Source organism: Pongo abelii, chromosome 1, assembly GCF_028885655.2.
Source record: "Pongo abelii isolate AG06213 chromosome 1, NHGRI_mPonAbe1-v2.0_pri, whole genome shotgun sequence".
Taxonomy (NCBI): Eukaryota; Metazoa; Chordata; class Mammalia; order Primates; family Hominidae; genus Pongo; species Pongo abelii.
In genome coordinates this window covers 223267907-223286690 of record NC_071985.2, presented here as the reverse complement: position 1 = coordinate 223286690, position 18784 = coordinate 223267907, and the positions used below count along the sequence as shown (strand labels likewise).

The 18784-nt window shown below is 54.0% G+C and overlaps 1 protein-coding gene across 4 annotated transcripts in view; it reads right to left on the bottom strand.

The window, feature by feature from the left end:
• Positions 1–8719: 8719 nt before the first annotated feature.
• The window catches only part of C1H1orf127 (chromosome 1 C1orf127 homolog), a 39433-nt gene continuing 29368 nt past the window's right edge, over positions 8720–18784 (bottom strand). The window contains exons 10-14 of one of the 4 annotated variants that reach the window (XM_054556512.2): positions 17187–17383; positions 16207–16330; positions 11824–12014; positions 9906–11110; positions 8720–8860 (exon numbers count right to left, since the gene is read on the bottom strand). In XM_054556512.2, the coding sequence (XP_054412487.1) occupies positions 9926–11110; positions 11824–12014; positions 16207–16330; positions 17187–17383 (1697 nt within the window). In that variant the 3' untranslated portion in view covers positions 8720–8860; positions 9906–9925. Of the gene's footprint in view, positions 9004–9905; positions 11111–11763; positions 12015–16206; positions 16331–17186; positions 17384–18784 lie in introns of all 4 variants that reach the window. The other 3 variants (XM_063715138.1, XM_063715144.1, XM_063715137.1) reach the window with 3 other exon arrangements.

Below are 18784 nucleotides of genomic sequence, written 5' to 3'. Positions count from 1 at the left end.
AGACTAGCCTGGCCAGCATGGTGAAACCCCGTCTCTACTAAAGACACAAAAATTAGCCGGGTGTGGTAGCGTGCGCCTGTAGTCCCAGCTACTCGGGAGGCTGAGCAAGAGAATCGCTTGAACCAGGGAGGTGGAGGTTGCAGTGAGCCGAGATCGCACCACTGCACTCCAGCCTGGGTGACAGAGTGAGACCCTGCCTCAAAAAAATAAAATAAAAATAAAATACTTAGCACCGGGTCCGGCACGTAGCAAGCGCTCAGTGCATTTAACCAGCCTCCCCATCATCATTGTCATCACTACCGCGTTCTTCAAGGTCTCTTAACCGCCCCCAGGCTCTGAAGGGAGAGAATCAGCAGCTAGAACAGTGCCCACCGCTAGGTCCTCTCCCTCTGTGTTCTGGCCTGACATCAGCCTCCTCCACTCTCCCAGATCCTTTGGGGGCAACCCTTGGCACGGAGGGAAGCCAGAACACTTCACTCTGTGGCCAGAGAACGGCAGCTCAGATCCGAGGCGTCATGCTCCAGAGACCCCCTGGCCATTATGGAGGCAAAGCCCCTCAAGCAGCTGGGGGCTCCGGGCAGCAGCAAAGCTCTGGGGCCAGCAGGGGTCAGGGCCTCTGCTTTACCGGGGGGGGTTGGCCTCTGCAATACTGGACCCCCCATCATTTCAGGCAGCATGGATCGGGTGTCCTAGGCCCTCCCCACTATCCAAACAGCCTCTGGAGCCCCCGAGTCACCCCGCCTCTGTGGACAGGGAGAGCCACCTTTGTCTTCCTCCTTCTCCCAGCAGGGCCCAGACTGCACTTCTGGTCACAGCATCCTCCCAGGCAGCGCAGGGACAGAGGGTGGGAGGGCCCGTGAACCCCTCTGGGCATGCACCTTTACTCCTGATCCTCCCTCCCTGGACGTCCTGCTGCCTCCTGTGGGTAGGGGAGGAGAGATGGTGAAACCAGGCTGGTGACAAGGAGCACAGTGGATAAGAACCAAGCCCCGAAGGCTTGCGAATGACCGCTGGGTTTGCAGGCCTGGCTGATGCGGGCTCTTTCCAGGTGTGTCTCTGACCCTGGCATTGCTGTCTCCAGGCCGGCGTGGTCATCCCCATTTCACAGATGAGGAGACCAAGGCTCAAAGCCGTGGAGACGCTTGCCCACGATCACACTCTTAGGAGTTAGCGCAGCCAGGATCTGATCTCAGGTCTGACTGATTCCAAAGTCTGTGTTCTTTCCACCCACCCGCACTGCCAGGGAATTCAGCCCCTCTCCTTGGTGTGCTCACAGAGCCCCAGGCGGCTCCTCTAAAGCCTGAAACTGCGCGGCCAAGAAGCCAGCCCTGGAAATGACTCGTGGCAGATCCAATGCTGGCCTCGGAGGCACACCAGTCAGGTAGGACTCTCACCAACCCCATGGCCTCGGACGGGCCACCTCACTTCCTGACCTTCATCTTCTCTGCCAGGGAAGGGGGATGGAGGCAGGATTTCCAGAAGCATGCGAGGCTGGTGTGATGATCTTCACCTTTTTAAATACCTTAATAGTTTTAGATTTGTTTTATTGTGTATTAGAGCAGATAGATGTAACTAGCACATCAAATTCACAATTTCAGGGACATTTTTGCTTAGGTACTATCTACGTAAGTGAAAGAAGGGCAGCGATTTAAGGGAAAATACTAAGTGAATGAAAACCCAGGTGGTTGGAGGATACGGCTCAGGGTGTGGAGGAAGATCAGCATGCTGGTGTCTCGGCAGCAGAAACCAGAAAGAAGACCTGCATTGACCAGATCAGAGCTCAGGTGGGAAGGGGCTGGAAAGGAGTGCCCTGGCCCCCCTGGCCCCATGCACAGGAGAGAGAGACTCGGGGAGGCAGGAAGGCAGAGCCCAGGAGAGGAGAGGGAGAGAGCCGAGTAGATGCATCTACCCAAGGACCCCGCGCGGAGCCTGGAAGCCACATTGCTGCCTCCCGCCCTGGGCCACCCTGTCCGCAGCTGGCTGATGTAAAACACACACGTTTTGACTGAAGCCGCTCTCCCCCCACCTCCTGAAAAACGCCAACATTAAAGGGAGCGTAGCTTTGTAAAACTGAAACTGTAAAACGCTTCTGAAACCCAGCCTGGGGGATTAAAGAAACCACATAAAAAGGGACTCGGGACGACCTGGACGCTGACTTCCTGTTCAGAAGTTCGTTCAACATGTGCCTGCCACCCGGGCCCATGGCGTGTATGGAGGAGGGGGAGGGAGGAGGAGGGGGAGGGAGGCCAGGGCCAGTGGAGGCCGGCGGGTGCCTCAGGGGGCCTCCAGAAACCCAGAGCGTGGCTAAGGTCTGAGACCTGCAACCCCAGGCCACCGCCTCCCCAGGCCTCTGACCTCCAGGGGCTCTGGGGAAAAGGGTTGATGTTGATCTTGGCCTTGGGACCCTGCCCTGTAGTAACAGACGGGTCAGGAGAAAAAGACCGTAGGCATCCAACGCCCTACCTCCCTGCCTCTGCCAGTCTCCCCTGCTGTTCCCAGCATGGTCCTCCCTGGCCCTGAACATTCAGGGATGTAGAATGTGCTTGGATCCCAGCTCAGCCTCCTATCCAGTGGTGGTTAAGAACCTTCCCCAGCCAGGCACAGGAGCAACTGTGGGTTCAAATCCCAGCTCTGCCATTTCTTAGCTCTGGGTCCACCCAGGAATCCTAAAATACTCAACCCATACAGCTGTTCAGGGGAATGTGCTCAGCAGGGTGCCTGGCACATTATAAGGGCTCCAGGAATGGCAGCCACCACCAGCAACTACCCACCTTCTCCCCATGGGGAGGTCAGAGCAAGCAGTGTGTGTGCAAGGATGCTAGGGCCGGATGGTGCAGCCAGCGCCCTGTGCTGCGACTAGAGGGACGAGGCAGTTCCTCCTCTGCCTCTCTCAAGACTGGGTCCGACTTTCCCCCCGGTCCCCTTCTTACTAAGTGGCCTTGGCCAAGTCACCTGCCCTCTCTGGGCTCAGGGCCTGCCTCCTGGGGAAAAGAGGAGAAGAGGAACCGGGTCGAAGGTCCCCTCCAGTTCAGATGTTCTAGTTTGGGGCCAGAGGTTGAAAAGGAAGGAGGAAGCCTGTCTGTCCCCTATGGCTGCAAGACCCCAGCAGGTGTAATAAGTGATTTCTGGCACTACTGCTGAAGACGGGGCCCACTGTCCAGGGCTGTGGCCAGGGGAAGCCCTCTCTATGGACACTCACACCCCCCGATCTTGCACAGGTCACACAAACACGGACACCCATCCATCCCCCACATACACCACAGGCCACTGGGTGGCCACCACCCCCCGGCTTCATCACGGCTCTCCCTCTGCTACATAAACTCCCCATGCCCTCCAGTGTCCCCCGCAATCACTTACCTAATATTAGGATATTAAAAAATATGGCAAGATTTTAAGAGACTTATTAAAATGCAATTAGCAGCGTGTACGACTTAAGCAGAGAGATTATTTTTAAAAATGACTTGATTGTGCGGAATACCACGCACCTTCCCGAGGCCGTAAACCTGCCAATCACACACGTTCTCAAACGAGGAGGTTTCCTTGCTTTCTCTTTGTCCTTCAGGCATTTACCCTGTTCCCCCTTCCCCCAGTGACCACTAAGGCTATCGTCCCCAGCCCACAAAAGCCACCCACCCACCCACGAACACAGAGACCCCTCCAGAGGCCCCTCAGAAGGAAGCCAAGGGTTAATGAAATCCAAAGCAAACCCTGCAGAAGCCCCCTCCCGCTTACTTCCACCCCCACGGTCATCTGGATCCCGGCAGAGGCTGCCACCAGGGTAAGGATGACAAACTCTCCTTGCCATGAAGGGACAAGGGGTTGCAAGGGCTGAAGGGAGGAGGAAGAGGTCCCAGGGAGGGGGCTACTGCTGACCGCCTCCGAGGGCTGAGCCTCAGGGACCCGAGCTTCGCAGCCCCCGGCAGCGCCCACCGGACAGGCTGGAACGGTGGGTTATGCTGCCCCCTGCTGCTCGCTCTCTGAACTGCAGCTCTGCTCCCGGGACCCGGTATCGGAGCGAAGGCATTGGCATGGTCCCAGGGCCAGCCCTTCTCCAGCTGCCTGGCCCACGAGGCCCCCCGGGGTCTTCCACAGCGTTAACCTGAAGAGAAACATGCATCTGGAAATGGGGGGATCTTCTCTCTGGCCGCCACCTCCCACGCAGCCCCACCCTTGGCTGGAGGAGTTTATCAAATAACTTGCTACTGCCTGGCATGAGGCTCCCCCTGGCACTTTTATTCCAACCATAAAAAGGCTATTTCATTGAGAAATAAAGTCCCGTCCCCCTGACGTGTAACTCCTTTCAGAGCTCTTACTCAGCTGCCAGGCAAAATTTATGTTTCCTGGATGTTCGTGCCTAAGATTGCAACTGGGAAGCAGGGAGAGGGCTGGAAGGGGGGATGCCTCTCTGGCGGGGGAACATGCATTTGCTCTCTTGGTCTAAGAAGCCCCGGAAACCCAAAGTGTCCGAGAGAGAGCCCTCCCCTTGGAATGAGGAGGCCGGGGTTTGGGCCCTCGTGCCACCATCTGCTAGCTGTGACTTTGGGCGGGCCCTGAGCCTCAGTTTCTTCCTCTGTAAAATGGGAAGAACAATTCTTTTCTCCCTGGAAGGGATGGTGCCGGGCGCAATGAACAGATGGAGGTGGCAAGTACTTGGAGGTGTATGAGAGTCAAGTGTTGTATTGTTATGGAGGCTGTGACATTCTCTGATTTAGGGGATAGCCCTCGCAGATTATCTCATGCAGCACTTCTCAACTTACACAGTCCGGCGTCAGAACCACCTGGATGGCTTCAGTCCTGCAGCCTGCCGAGCCCCACCCCTCGAATTTCCGGATCTGTAGGTCTGGAGTGGGGCCCGATAATTTGCATTTCTCTAACAAGCACGAGGTGGGGGTGGGGGGGTGGGAAGGGCTGCTGTTCCAGGACGCTACTTTGAGAACCACTGTTTTGAGGGCTTTTCCATCTGGGATGTGGAACGGCTCAGCCTGGTTGTTGGGAAAGGAACCAGGAACAGGTGGGAGGTAATCTGTGGAGCAGGTTACAGGTGGGCTCTGGCTGCCTGCATGGGAGTGAATTTCTGTCCATGTCATCCCATCTTGTCCTCCCACCTGGCTTGGCTTAATGTCTCTGGCAGCCCCCAGCCCCAGACACCAGAACTGTGAGCAGCAGAGGTGTTGGGCGGTGGGCCGGGGCTGGGCTGGGCTAGTGATAATGGACCCTCAGAAGAGAGAGGTTCTCCCCTGGCTGCATGAGAGACTCTGAACGTCCCATCTGCATGGGATGGCCCAGGTGTCCTCCTGGATCAGAGGTTGCCGGGCCATTCACTCCGGTTTCCAAACAGCCCAACAGCAAAACTGGGCTCAGAAAGTGAACTGACTAGCCCAAGGCCACATGGCTGTGGGGACAGATCTGGTCTCCAGACCTCCAGAAGAAAGCACTTCCCAACCACACTGCCTCTCTGGTTACACAGTAATTGGGAGGATTACTAAATTGAAAACTACAGTTCCAGCTTAAGTAATATTCAAACACCCAACCAAAGAGCTGGGCACAATGGTTCATGCCTTCGGGCACATTAGGAGGCTGAGGTGGTAGGAGCCCAGGAGCTGGAGACCAGCTTGGGCAGCAGAGCGAGACCTTGTGTCTACAAAAAAAAACTTTTTAAACTAGCCAGGTGTGGTGGGGCGTGCCTGTACTCCCAGCTACTAGGGAGGCTGAGGTGGGAAAATCACCTGACCCCAGGAGGTCAAGGCTGCGGTGAGCTGTGATTGCCCCACTGCACTCCAACCTGGGCAACAGAGCAGGATCTTACCTCAAAAACAAAAACAGAAACAAATACTCAACAGAGACTTGCAGCGAAGACTGAAAGAGTATGTTGTGATATAAAGTCCGCTGAGGGAAGCACTGAAAATCTGGCGGCCGGGCACAGTGGCTCACGCCTGTAATCCCAACACTTTGGGAGGCTGAGGTGGGCAGATCACCTGAGATCAGGAGTTCAAGACCAGCCTGGCCAACATGGCGAAAACCCATCTCTACTAAAAATACAAAAATTAGCCAGGTGTGGTGATGTGCTACTCAGGAGGCTGAGACAGGAGAATTGCTTGAACCCAGGGGGTAGAGGTTGCAGTGAGCCAAGATTGTGCCATGGCACTCCAGCCTGGACTGCAGAGTGAGACGCCTTCTAAACAAACAAACAAACAAACAAAACAAAACAAAACAAAACAAAAAAAACCCACTAGTAAGTCAGGACCTTCAACCAGGGAAAAACAATGAGCCTGGATGCTGAAGGGCGTGAAAGGCTTTGTGCTCAAGAAGGAAAGCCCAAAAGAGAAACTGGACCAGCTCCAGCTGCTCTGTGTAGCAGGAGAAAAGTATAATAAATGCAACACAGCCTTTGGGCTTCATGCGGAGTTGTGGGGGCATAAAAGATGAGAATCCAAGCCTCTGAGGGCGGGGAACCACTGAGTGATACCTAAGCACCTGGAACAGCCCAGGCTGTCCAAGATCTCCCGGCAGCTGCTGACCCCGAGGGAAAGAGCTGCTCCCTGCCAGACTTTCACTGATCACAGACGTGTCAGCCATAAACAAATGACTGCAAGACCTGGGAGGTCTCAACAGGAAAACCAGCAGAGGCAACACCCGTGCGTGTCCTGGGATCAGGCATGGGTGCCAGCCAGGTCTGCCCTGGTCACAGAAATGGGGTTGTCCCATCTGGAGGGAGAATGGGAGCCTTCCCGAGAACCCCAAGCACTTTCTAATTAAGCACGACTGCCCTGCTTTTGAGCGGGTACAGATCGAAGCTGGGGGAAGGAAGAGAAGTAAAGTGGTTTGTTCCAGCTGCACGGAGCACTGAGCTGGGAAGAGTGCCCAGAACAGTTAATGCCCAGACCCTCTCAGCCTTGCAAATCGCCGCCCGCCTGGGGGGTGAAGAGCCATTTATGCCAGGTAAAGGCTGGTGATTTCATTAACTCCCTTCCCTCTGTCTCGTCTCCAAGGGCGCAGGGTGGTTGTTAAACACGGGAGGACTTGGTAAAGGGTCAGCTCTGGTTTACAGGACTTTCTCGTGCATGTGTGCCCCTGGTCTACCCTGTCCCAAAGCTGGGGGGCTCTACAGGGATGGAGAAAGGGCAGGGGTGGATGGAAGTGGATGGAGGTGGAAGGGAGGAGGCAAAGAGAGACAGAGACTGATTCCTGGGAGAAACACCATGGCCAGTGTTGAGATAAAAGACGCAAGACGGGCGGATCACATGGTCAGGAGTTTGAGACCAGCCTGGCCAACATAGTGAAACCCTGTCTCTACTAAAAATACAAAAATTAGCCAGGCGTGGTGGTGCACGCCTGTAATCCCAGCTACCCAGGAGGCTGAGGCAGGAGAATCGATTGAACCTGGGAGGCGGAGGTTGCGGTGAGCTAAGATCAAGCTACTGCACTCCAGCCTGGGCGGCAGAGTGAGACTCTGTCTCAAAAACAAATAAATAAATAATCATAAAAAGATGTGTCATGTATCCAACGTCACCAGGGAGCCACCTTCCCTGCGTCATCTGGACGCAGGTGTGGGAGTGGCAGAAGCCCTCAAAGAGGAGACCCTTTGAGTCACCTCTCCTTTCAGTGGGGCTGCTGCTCTGTCCCTCTGACGTCCACTCTCCAGCCAGCCTTTTCAAGCACCTACTCAAGGCTACTGCTTTGCTCAAAGGTCCCTGTTGGATGGCCCATCAAGGCCAAAATAAAATCTGGGCTCCTGACGGGGCCTGCAAGCCCTGGAGGCCCATCCCCCCCGCACTCTCCTGCTCACACCACCAGCTTCCACGGCCTTCTCTCCATCCTTCCAGCCCTCCTCAGGGCCCTTGCTTTTCTGTCCCTCTGCCTGGATGCCACCCCCAGCTCTTTCTGCGGTTGCCTCCTTACCTCCTCAGAGGGGTTGCCCGACCTTCCCACCCAAAGCAGCTTGTAAGCGGAGTTGCCTGTTTGTTCCTCTTCAGAGCAGGAAACATTGTCTGAAATTGTCTCATGTGTTCATTGTCGGTGTTCAATCCCCCTCTCACGCGCACTCTAGAACTTTCCCTCCCACACCAGGGATTTCGTTCGATTCACTGAAGCCTCCCCGGGGCTGGAACAGTGCCTAGCACCACCGAGGAGGCGCTCCATAAACCTTTGTTGAGGGGTGGAGTCCCAGACACACACTGTGGGAAGGCAATTGGGAGGCTAGGGACCCTCCCGTATGAGCCTACGGCATCAGTGCTGAGCTCTAACCACTGACCCAACCAGCCTTTGAAGATCATCCGGCCTCTAGCCATGGGCTCCTGTGGGCCTCCTCCAGCTCAGGCTACCCAGCCCAGTGTCCAGGGTGGCGGCCAGAGACTCAGGCCTCCTCCTGCTGGCTTTCCCTCTAGGTGTCAGGCTTCCCCAGGCATGGGGGCCGCCGTCCCAGGGCAGCGGCTGCCCGCAGGGGAACCGCCTGGTAGGGCTGGTGGGGGCTGTCCTTGGAGTCACGGCTCCAATTCGAGAAGGGAAATCATCTGAGCTTTTAAAAAATTAAATGGAGTCAGTAATTTGATTTCAGAGAGAAGCTGAAAACCTCGTAATGGCAGGAGCAGCTCAATCTCGTGGTGAAAAGGAAAAGCCTTAAATGGGGCTATTAAGCTTTTGCCCAGGACGGATCTGCCCGGAGAGGGAGGAGGAGGGAGTGCAGAGGGGGGAGAAGTCTTCTTCGAGGTGGGGACCGTTTATCAGCCAAGACAACCCTGATTATTTATTTATTTATTTCTTGTTCCGGGCGGGCGTTGCCGACGGTCTCCTCTTCTTGGCTGCATTTCAAATCCCACTTCCAGTGATGGGTCTGCCTGGAGGTGGGCGTCTGGGGGTCTACCTTTCCAGGGAAGCACTGAGTGAGTGCTCTTCCGGCCCAGAACACTGTACCCAGCCACAGCTGGGCATCTAAGAAAGGGAGCCTGGGGGCAGCTGGGTCACTGAGGGTCACTGGGGCTGCCCAAGCCAGCGGGGTACCAGCTGCTGCCATGGAACCCAGAGGAAGGGAGTTATGAGTAATGAAAATGAAGCAGTGGCATCCCATTCTCCTCCCCTGGAGTCCTTTAGAGACCTGATGTCATGGCACCCCAAGGCCTGGGGAGGGGGTAAACACCAAGGGTTCATATCACCATCATCAGCAACCCCCAGAGATGTCTGAACCACGGCTCAGGCCCTCCATGCTTTCCTGGGCCTGCAAGCATCCCCTCTGCCTGGACCGGGAGGTGGGTGGTGGAATGATCGTTGTAACAACGGCTCTCGAGTTCTGAGTGCACTGGGTGTCGTTCGGCTCCACGCCAAGTGCTCTACATTCCTTTCCCACCCAACCCTCAACAGCCCCATTGGGAGTAACAATTATCATCCCCATTTGACCCATCAGGAAACTGAGGCTCAGAGAGGTGAGTGCCTTGCCAAGGTCACACAGCCAAAGAGCAGAGGAACTGGGACTTGAACCCTAGCTCCTGGCAGGCCTGGCTGCAAAGCCTGCACCTTACCCTGACGCTTCACCACCTCCGACAGCAGACCAAGCCCAGAAACACAGCCAGCAGGGCCAGGGAGACACCAGGAGACGCTGCCCTGCACTCAGCGCCTCTTCCCTCAGGGAGGGCCATGCAGGCAGACGGCCTGCCGCTGCACCACTCCCTCTGGGTTCCATGGCAGCAGCTGGAACCCCGCTGGCTTGGATGGTCCCAGTGACTCTCAGTGACCCAGGGCCCCTGGACTCCCTGGCTTAGATGCCCAGTTGTGGCTGAGCACAGTGACGATCTGGGCCAGAAGAGCACCGGGGCTTCCCTGGAAAGACGGCCCCCAGCCCCCATCTCCAGGCCGACCCATCACTGCCTCCCACCCTTTGCACTCTACCTCCCCAGGGTGCACCCAGGACTCACCCTGAAGTCTCCATGGAGGCTCAGCGTGGGGGCCTCTCAGAAAGCCCCTCCACACTGTCCTGAAGCTCAGGAGGCCTGTGGCTTTCAGCACTGAGGGCCAAGGTGGGCTCTGTCAACTCCTGCTGGAGTGAGGCCCCCCGGCCAGCCTGGAAGGGGTGTTCAAGCTCCACCAGGCTGGGTATCGACACTCCTGTGGGAGCCCACAGGCTCAGGGTTTGCGTGGATGGAGGGCTGGATGTGTGTGCAACCCCCGACTCCTCCTGGCCCACAGGCCAGCCAGGGGCTGACTCCAGGTATCGGGCCTGGTCTGGCCATCCTACAGATGAGGCTTCGGGTGTCAGAAGAGCTGCTGGGTGAACAGGTTCTGGTGGCAGAGGTTCCATAGGAAGAACTGCCAGGGGCGCTGCCGGCCTCACCCTGGGCATCCCGGTAAGTTCGGGTCCTGAGGCCCTGGCACAGGCACTGGGGTCTGGCTGCCTCACACTTGGGGTGGAGAATGTGGCATCCCTCCCCAGCAGGATGGAGAGTCCCAGCCTCTCCATGTCCTGGCTTGGTTCTGAGGATGAAACGTCCACGCGCCCCCTGGCCCCCTCCCTGGGGAGACCAGGCCCTGTCTGGCGTGGCCTCTCCACCTCCATTCCAGAGGATGTTTCCTGGGGCTTTCTAGGAGAATGGTGAGAAACCAGCTCCTCTGCAGCCAGTCTGACCCGCCAGGGCCTTGTCAATGGCTGGAACTCCTCACTGGCTTGGCCGGGCTCCCCCCTGATGGGCTCGGGTGCAGCCACATCCCCCCCTGACAGCCCTCTCAGCAGGAGGGGACTTCCTGGAGACTTGGCAGGGTCCTGCTCAGGCCTCACAGTTCCTAGACCTTCAGTCAGGGTGACAGACGGTCCTGAGACCAGGAGCGATTCAGATCGTTCAGGCCTCGGAGCTGGCGGTGAAGGAGAGGAGGCATCTGAGGACACGGGCAGGGTCAGAGCCGGGTGCGCTGGCAAGACTGGATGTGGCCGCCAGGGACTAGCCTGGACACCCTCTACAGGCTCCGAGGGGAGCGTGGCTGGAGGTGTGGGGTGTCCAGGGAACCCTGCTTCCCCTGGGGGAGCCTGGGGACCTCGCTGAGCTTGCACCACTCTGGGGAAAATGGAGGCAGATGTCTGGCCTCTTCTCACCGGTTTGGCTGTTTGCAGGAATGGTCCAAGCCCCTTCTTCATCAAGAGAGAAGTGGAGAGAGAAAAAGTATCAGAAACAAGAACACATGGGCTCCGGCTGCCCTGAGAATCTCAGCCCAAAGATGGGTTCGAGGGACCCGGTGCGGTGGTTCATGACTGTAATCCCAACACAATAGGAGGCCAAGGCGGGTGGATCACTTGAGGCCAGGAGTTCCAGACCGGCCTGGCCAACATGGTGAAACTCCATCTCTACTAAAAATACAAAATTAGCTGGGCATGGTGGCGTGCGCCTGTAATCCCGGCTACTCGGGAAGCTGAGGCAGGAGGATCGCCTGAATCTGGGAGGTGGAGGCTGCAGTAAGCCAAGATCGTGCCACTGGACTCCAGCCTGGATGACAAAGCAAGACCCCATCTCAAAAAAAAAAAAGAGCTGGAGGAAACTGTGACCTCTGGGTCTCCAGTCCTCTGGTGTGCCTCAGTTTCCCTCCCTCCGTTTGTGTGCATAGCTGCTGACCCCCCCGCTGGCTCCCTTGGCTGTGTCTCAAGGCCCTGGGAGGCTGCTGTGATCCAGGCTGACAGATGAAGGGGGCTGCCCTCAGGTGGGAGCTCTTGGGGATCAGAGTGAGGCTCTGTTTGGAAGAATGGTGGTGAAAGAGAAGGGCCTCAGGCCCAGCTGGGTCTACCGATACCTCATGGGGACCGGACTCTTTGGAGGAAACCATGGGCAGAGGATGCAGCCATAGACGTGCCTTGGCCAGCACATCGGAAGGCCGGTGCAGGAGGTCCCGAGAAAGCCATTCCTGGGCAGCTGGTCCTGCAGCCCACACCTGGGAGGAAGCAGCAGATGGCACTCCCGCTGGAGGGGTCTCTGGTCCTGGGGATGGCGGGGAGGAAGTGGTCCTCAGTGCAGCAGTTGAGGCAGGCGACTCTGTTCCTGAACCTTCCAGAGAGAAGACAGAGCTCAGCCTTCCTCCTAAGGAAGCAAAATCCTCCCAACGCCCTGCTGAAGGGACCATGAGTGACCCCTTTTCCACAGGTGGGGAACAGAAGCTTGGGGAGGTCAGATGCAAGCCCTGGGTTGGGAAATGTCCATTGGCTGAATTTCACAGTCCTCCCACCTGGAGTCCTTTTTGAGACTATGTGGACATCGAGATTCTCTCTTTTTTTTTTTTTTTTTTGAGATGGAGTCTCACTCTGGCCAGGCTGGAGTGTAGTGGTACAGTCTCAGCTCACTGCAACCTCCGCCTCCTGGGTTCAAGCGATTCTCTTGCCTCGGCCTCCTAAGTAACTGGGATTACAGGTGTGCACCACCATGCCCAACTAATTTTTTTGTATTTTTAGTAGAGATGGGTTTCGCCATGTTAGCCAGGCTGGTCTCAAACTCCCGACCTCAAATGATCTGCCCGCCTTGGCCTGTTAAAGTGCTGGGATTACAGGAGTGAGCCACCATGCCTGGCCCATTTTTTAAAATTAAGTCACAGAAATTCAGATTTCTGCAAGGGGCACCTGGCCCTGACTCCCTGTCCCAGCTTCAATGCCATCAGATGGTTTTGTCTTTGAGCCATTTCCTATTTTGAGGTCAAATACCTTGGCTCAGCCTCAGGAACCACAGAGAACCGGAGAGTGCTCCCTGACCGACCACCTTTCGGGTTAGACTCAGCCCACGCAGCGTAGGTATTCCAGGCCGATCACGCTTTGCCAAGTGCGGGAGAGGAGGTACAGTGCAGGGTGTTTAGCAGGCCCCCTGGCCTCCACCCACCAGATGCTGATAGGATCCCCGGAGTCATGACAACCAAAAAGGTCTCCAGATGTTGCTAAGTGTCTCCTGAGAGGCAAAAATCAACCGCAGTTGAGAACTGCTGAGTTCGAGCTTGCAAATTCTGGCTAGGGGTCAAATACAGCCCTTGGACATGTTTGACTCAGCCTTGCAGGGTGTTTGAACTATTTTTTAAATTAACCAACAACATTTTAAAAGCAGGAGTTTTTATATCACCAGGTTCTCGTGGAAAACCAGATTTGGCTACACGGGCCTGCCTCCCTGCAAGACGGGATGAGCTCCAGCTAAGCGAGGTTGCTCCACTTAGAGGGACCTGGTGGCTGCGGGTTCCCAGGAGTCTCCACCACTCCCTGTCACCTCTGACACTGAGCTTTGCTGCCTTATCCTCCCATGCCCAGGCCCTGAGTGTTCTTATCCTCCCCACTGTCCCGCTGCTGACATTCCCTGCCCCACCCTGAGAGGCATTTCCATCAGTGAACCCGACTTTAAAATGTGAAAACAGGCCGGGCACAGTGGTTCACACCTGTAATCCCAGCACTTTGGGAGGCCAAGGCAGGAAGATCACTTGAGCCCAGGAGTTTAACAACAGCCTGGGCAACATGCATGATCTCATCTCTATAAAAAATATTTAAGGCCAGGCGTGGTGGCTCATGCCTGTAATCCCAGCAGTACGGGAGGCTGAGGCGGCCGGATCACCTGAGGTCAGGAGTTTAAGACCAGCCTGATCAACATGGTGAAACCTCATCTCTACTAAAAATACAGATTAGCCAGGCATGGTGGCGGGCACTTGTAATCCCAGCTATGCGGGAGGCTGAATCAGGAGAGGCGGAGGTTGCAGTGAGCCAAGTTTGCATCATTGCACTCCAGCCTGGGCAACAAGAGTGAGACTCTGTCTCGGGGGAAAAAAAAAAAATTTAAAAACTAGCTTGGTATGGTGTCTTGTACCTATAATCCCAGCTACTCAGGAGGCTGAGACAGGAGGATCCCTTGAGCCCAGGAGCTCAATGTTATAATGAGCTATGATTGCAACATTGTACTCCAGCCTAGGCAATAGAACAAGAACCTGTCTCTTATTAAAAAATATATATATATAGTATATATATATGCACACACACACATACGCACACATGAAAACAACTATATCTAAACCATCTCTTAGATTTCTCCAGACCAGACGCTTCAATAATTAGGATTTGTCCTATAGGTTCTAATTACTTTTGCGGTCAGGGAAGAGGAAGATTTTTTAAAAATCTCTAACCACGGGGAGTTCAGGCAATTCTAGCATATATTAATATTCCAACACATTAGTCACATATTTACAAAAGAAAAATGTTATCTGTGTGAAACATTTTTTTTAATTCCTGGTGAAAATTCAAGCCAACAAGCATTTATGAAGTGCTTACCAAGGGCAAGGTGACAAGATAAGGCCCGTCAAGAATAAGAAGCCGAATAGGACACAGCTCCTGATCTGAATGAATTCATACTAGAGGGAGAGACAGGAGCATGCACCATAACTATAATAAGAATAGAAAGACCTCGAAGCTGCAGGGAAGCTGCTGGGGAGGTGGAGGGGAGGTATGCTGGGAACGAGGGAGGGGAGAGATTCATTCTGGTTGCTGATGTTAAATTAACAAAATGAGAAAGAGAACATTCTTTCCCCGTGTAAATCTTTCCAGAGAGGCCAAAAAACTCTTCCTAAAATGTTTCTGTTGCTGTTGCTGATCTATTTTTATACTGTACTCTGTATCTTCCTGTCAAGGACCTGCCATCTCATCAAAACCCAGGGTAAAGATCATCTACTCTCTGACATCTCTCCTGAGTCCACCTGCCCTCATAATTCTCTGGGCATTTTTTTTGTGTTGTTTTTTGTTTTTGTTTCTGTTTTGAGACGAGTCTTGCTCTGTTGCCCAGGCTGGAATGCAGTGGCACAATCTCAGCTCACTGCAACCTCCACCTCCCAGGTGCAAGCGATTCTCCTGCCTCAGCCTCCTAAGTAGCTGAGATTACAGATTAGAGATGTCCTCTTTTAGGAGAGACAGGGTTTTGCCATGTTGGCCAGGCTGATCTCAAACTCCTGGCCTCAAGTGATCCTCCCACCTTGGCCTCCCAAAGTGCTGGGATTATAGGCGTGAGCCACCGCGTCTGGCCTTTCTGTGGGCATTTCTTATCTCCCCTTCCAGATTGGACGCTGCTTGAGAGCAAGAACCAAATCCAGCAGCCTCTATTCCCACCTAAGCCTTGAATGGGGTCTCATAAACCGCAACTGCTTATTGAATATCTGTTGGATAAAGTTCTAGCCCTCCCTTTCCAAGATTAATGTCATCACTGCAGGAAACTGTTAAAATAAAAACAGCCGAAATGTGTAAAAATTTTCAAGAAACATTTCCATTTTTAGCAGACTGTCAGAACTCACCCCCATCCCGCCTTTTTCTTTGTTTCTAATTCTGAATTTGGGGCTAGCTGTGGTAGGCAGTCCCCCTTTTAATCTTTAAATATAGTTCTGAATATAATTACATTTTTGTGCAGCACCGAAACATCATATCCTCATGACAGGGCAAACTTGCGCTATTAACATCTGAGTTAAATCTCCTTCGTGTCTGTCTTCAATTGAGGACAGTTAGGAAGTATAAGATGAAAGTGATCGACATCGTTTGTGAATTACGTGCATTTCCTTGTACTGTATTTCAACGGATTTTGCTCCTGGTGGTTTTGCATGTGTGAATACCAGGTTGTCCATTAGTGGAGCTTTCGCCAAAAACCCCATCCCAGCATCCTAGCATGAAGGCATACACCATGTTTAGAAGAAGGTTCCTCTTGAGCTGAGAAACAAGTTGCATCGTGTCGTGCTCTTTGCCAAGGACACTCATCTGTCTACCAAGTGACCCGAGAAACTGGAGCCCACACAGAGAGAGTGGATAAATGGAAACAGCTCCTCTTACACCAGGCACTCACTCTTCTAAGCCATTCATTCCCCTTATCTCATTCAGTCCTCAAAATAAGTACTGGTATGCCTATTTTCCAGATGGGGAAACTGAGGCTCAACATGGTTAAGTAACTCACTGAGGTTGTGTGGTTTGTTAGGAAATGGTTGCACCCCCATCCGCCTCCCCTGTCCCCTCCCTGGCAGACTCCAGGGCCAGGAACCACATCACCACTCAGTTCTCATGATACTGTTGTTCTTCTGCCAGTTCCAGCCAGTATGTCTGACACCTCACTTACCTTGTAGGTGTGGGGACCTGTCAGGTCCAGGGAGTGAAACTCTGTCACAGAAGAAAGAAGCCCAGGGCCAAGGAAAGAGGGTTTGTGCAGTGTGTGCCTGTTACCAGCAGTCACTCCCTCATGGTGCCTCACTCACCCACACATTGGAAGAAGCTCTCCACTGTCCAGAGGACTGGGGCAGCCATCTCGGCAAATTCCAGGCTCAGGTCTACCCTATAGAAAGCTTGTGTTCCCAGGGTTCCTCTGACTTCTTGGCATCGCTGTGGGGCCAAAAGAAATTAGTTGCACGTTGGCTGGGCGCAGTGGCTCACGCCTGTAATCCCAGCACTTTGGGAGGCTGAGGCTGGTGGATCACGAGGTCAGGAGATCGAGACCATCTGGCTAACACAGTGAAACCCTGTCTTTACTAAAAATACAAAAAATTAGCTGGGCGTGGTGGCATGCACCTGTAGTCCCAGCTACTCTGGAGGCTGAGGCAGGAGAATCGCTTGAACCCAGGAGGAGGAGGTTTCAGTGAGCCGAGATCGCGCCACTGCACTCCAGCCTGGGCGACAGAGCGAGACTCTGTCTCAAAAAAAAAAAAAAGAAAAAAGAAAAGAAAAAAAATTAGTTGCACATGGGCAACTAATTAGATGCACAGGGGCATCCCATGCCCTGTGGCTGTCCCCGGATGGGGCTACCTTGGTAAAAGTACAGGCCTGAGGGGCATACATGGTGAAGTCCATTTCCAGCCAGCACCACAGATTTGCCCTCCATGTTTCTTTCTTTTTTACTTTTATTTTTTGAGACAGGGTCTCACTCCCATTGCCTAGGCAGGAGTGCAGTGGCACAATCACAGCTCATTACAGCCTCAACTCCCTAAGCTCAAGCAATTCTCCCACCTCATTTTTTAATTTTTTTGTAGCAATGAGGTCTCACTATGTTTCCCAGGCTGGTCTTGAACTCCTAGGCTCGAGTGACCCTCCGGCCTCGGCTTCCCAAAGTGTTGGGATTGCAGGCATGAGCCACTGTGACTGGCCTGCCTTCCATGTTTCTGACCGCATATGACATCGGTGACCAAAGGAGAAGGGCCTCAGGAAGAGAAGGGGCAAGACAGAGATGCCACTGGATACTCACCTGGACCTGGAGCACCCCGGCCGCCGGAATGCTGACCACCACAAAGTCCTTGTTCTCAGTCACCATAAAGATGTTGGACTGGTGGACTCGGAGGAATCTGAGGCTCAGGGTTTCCTCAATGTAGGAACCTCTTTTGACTAGACCCAGTCTCTGCTTGGGGATGTGAACTAAGACCTCCGACTCTGGCTGGAATGACACTGGAATGGGAAGGACACAGGACACAGAAAAAGACGCACTTTGCAGGCTCGTGGACAAATTAAGTGGTGGTGGGCCTTCGCCAGGGGCCACACCTGTGGCCAGCACAGCACACTTCCCCAGTCAGTGACAGCAAGTTACTCGGTGTCCTGGTATCACTGCCTGGGCTGAAACTTAGCTGCATGGATGAAGAAGAAAAGAAAAAAAGACCATCCCCAAACACCTGACAGACCTTGCCACTTGCAAATGCCCATCAGGAAGCAGATGCCAGGAGGGAAGCTGCAGAAATGTCTCTACTGAGACCGTCTTCGGCTGCGGTAGCCTAGCCCAGTGCCCCTTCCATTTCCAAAGCAACTCTTAAGTAATATAACTCCCAGGCCAGGCACGGTGGTTCACGACTGTAATCCCAGCACTTTGGGAGGCTGAGGTGGGTGGATTACCTCAGGTCAGGATTTCAAGACCAGCCTGGCCTACATGGTGAAACCCCATCTCTACTAAAAACACAAAAAATTAGCCAGGTGTGGTGGCGGGCGCCTGTAATCCCAGCTACTTGGGAGGCTGAGGCAGGAGAATCGCTTGAACCCGGGAGGAGGAGGTTGCAATGAGCCGAGATCGCACCACTGCACTCCCACCTGGGCAACAAGAGCGAAACTTCATCTCAAAAAAAAAAGAAAGAAATACAGCTCCTATCAGTTGTTTACACTTTAGCAAGAATTTCACTGTGTCAGGCTCTCAGGGGGACATTTTAAGCCACCTCTGCAGCTGCTAATGGAAGCATCTGCCTTTATATAAAGGGATTTGAAACACTGTGAACAGGGAAAGAGATGGTTGGAGGCTCATCATGGTCATTGCCAATGCCTGAAAATCCCCAGAGCCCTGATGCCGAAACTCAGTCCATGATAAAATTCTATACAAATGGAAAGTCTAAACCACCTCCAATCTACCCACACAGGATGAAGCCTTTGATCCACCTAACTTTGCACACCGAGTTCTTTGAATTTAAATTCCCTGGAGGTAGGAAGTGGTCTTCCAGATTCTGGACCTCTTTATATGACATAAGACCCAGGGCAACAGTGTCACTCCAGGCTGAACAAAACAGTTATCACGTACATGGTCTAGATCAGGGGTCCCCACTGCCCTCAGATCACAGAGCCCTGGGGGTCTGACCAGGCTGCAGGCTCTCTCCTGTCTCTGTTCTCAGAGTCTCTGGAGCCAGCTTAGGAGCTCCCAAGAATTTGCAGACCTCAAGTTTGCAGGTCTGTAGTAGATTATTTTACTTTTTTTTTTTTTTTTTTTGGAGACGGAGTCTCGCTCTGTCCCCCAGGCTGGAGTGCAGTGGCGCGATCTCGGCTCACTGCAAGTTCCGCCTCCCGGGTTCACGCCATTCTCCTGCCTCAGCCTCC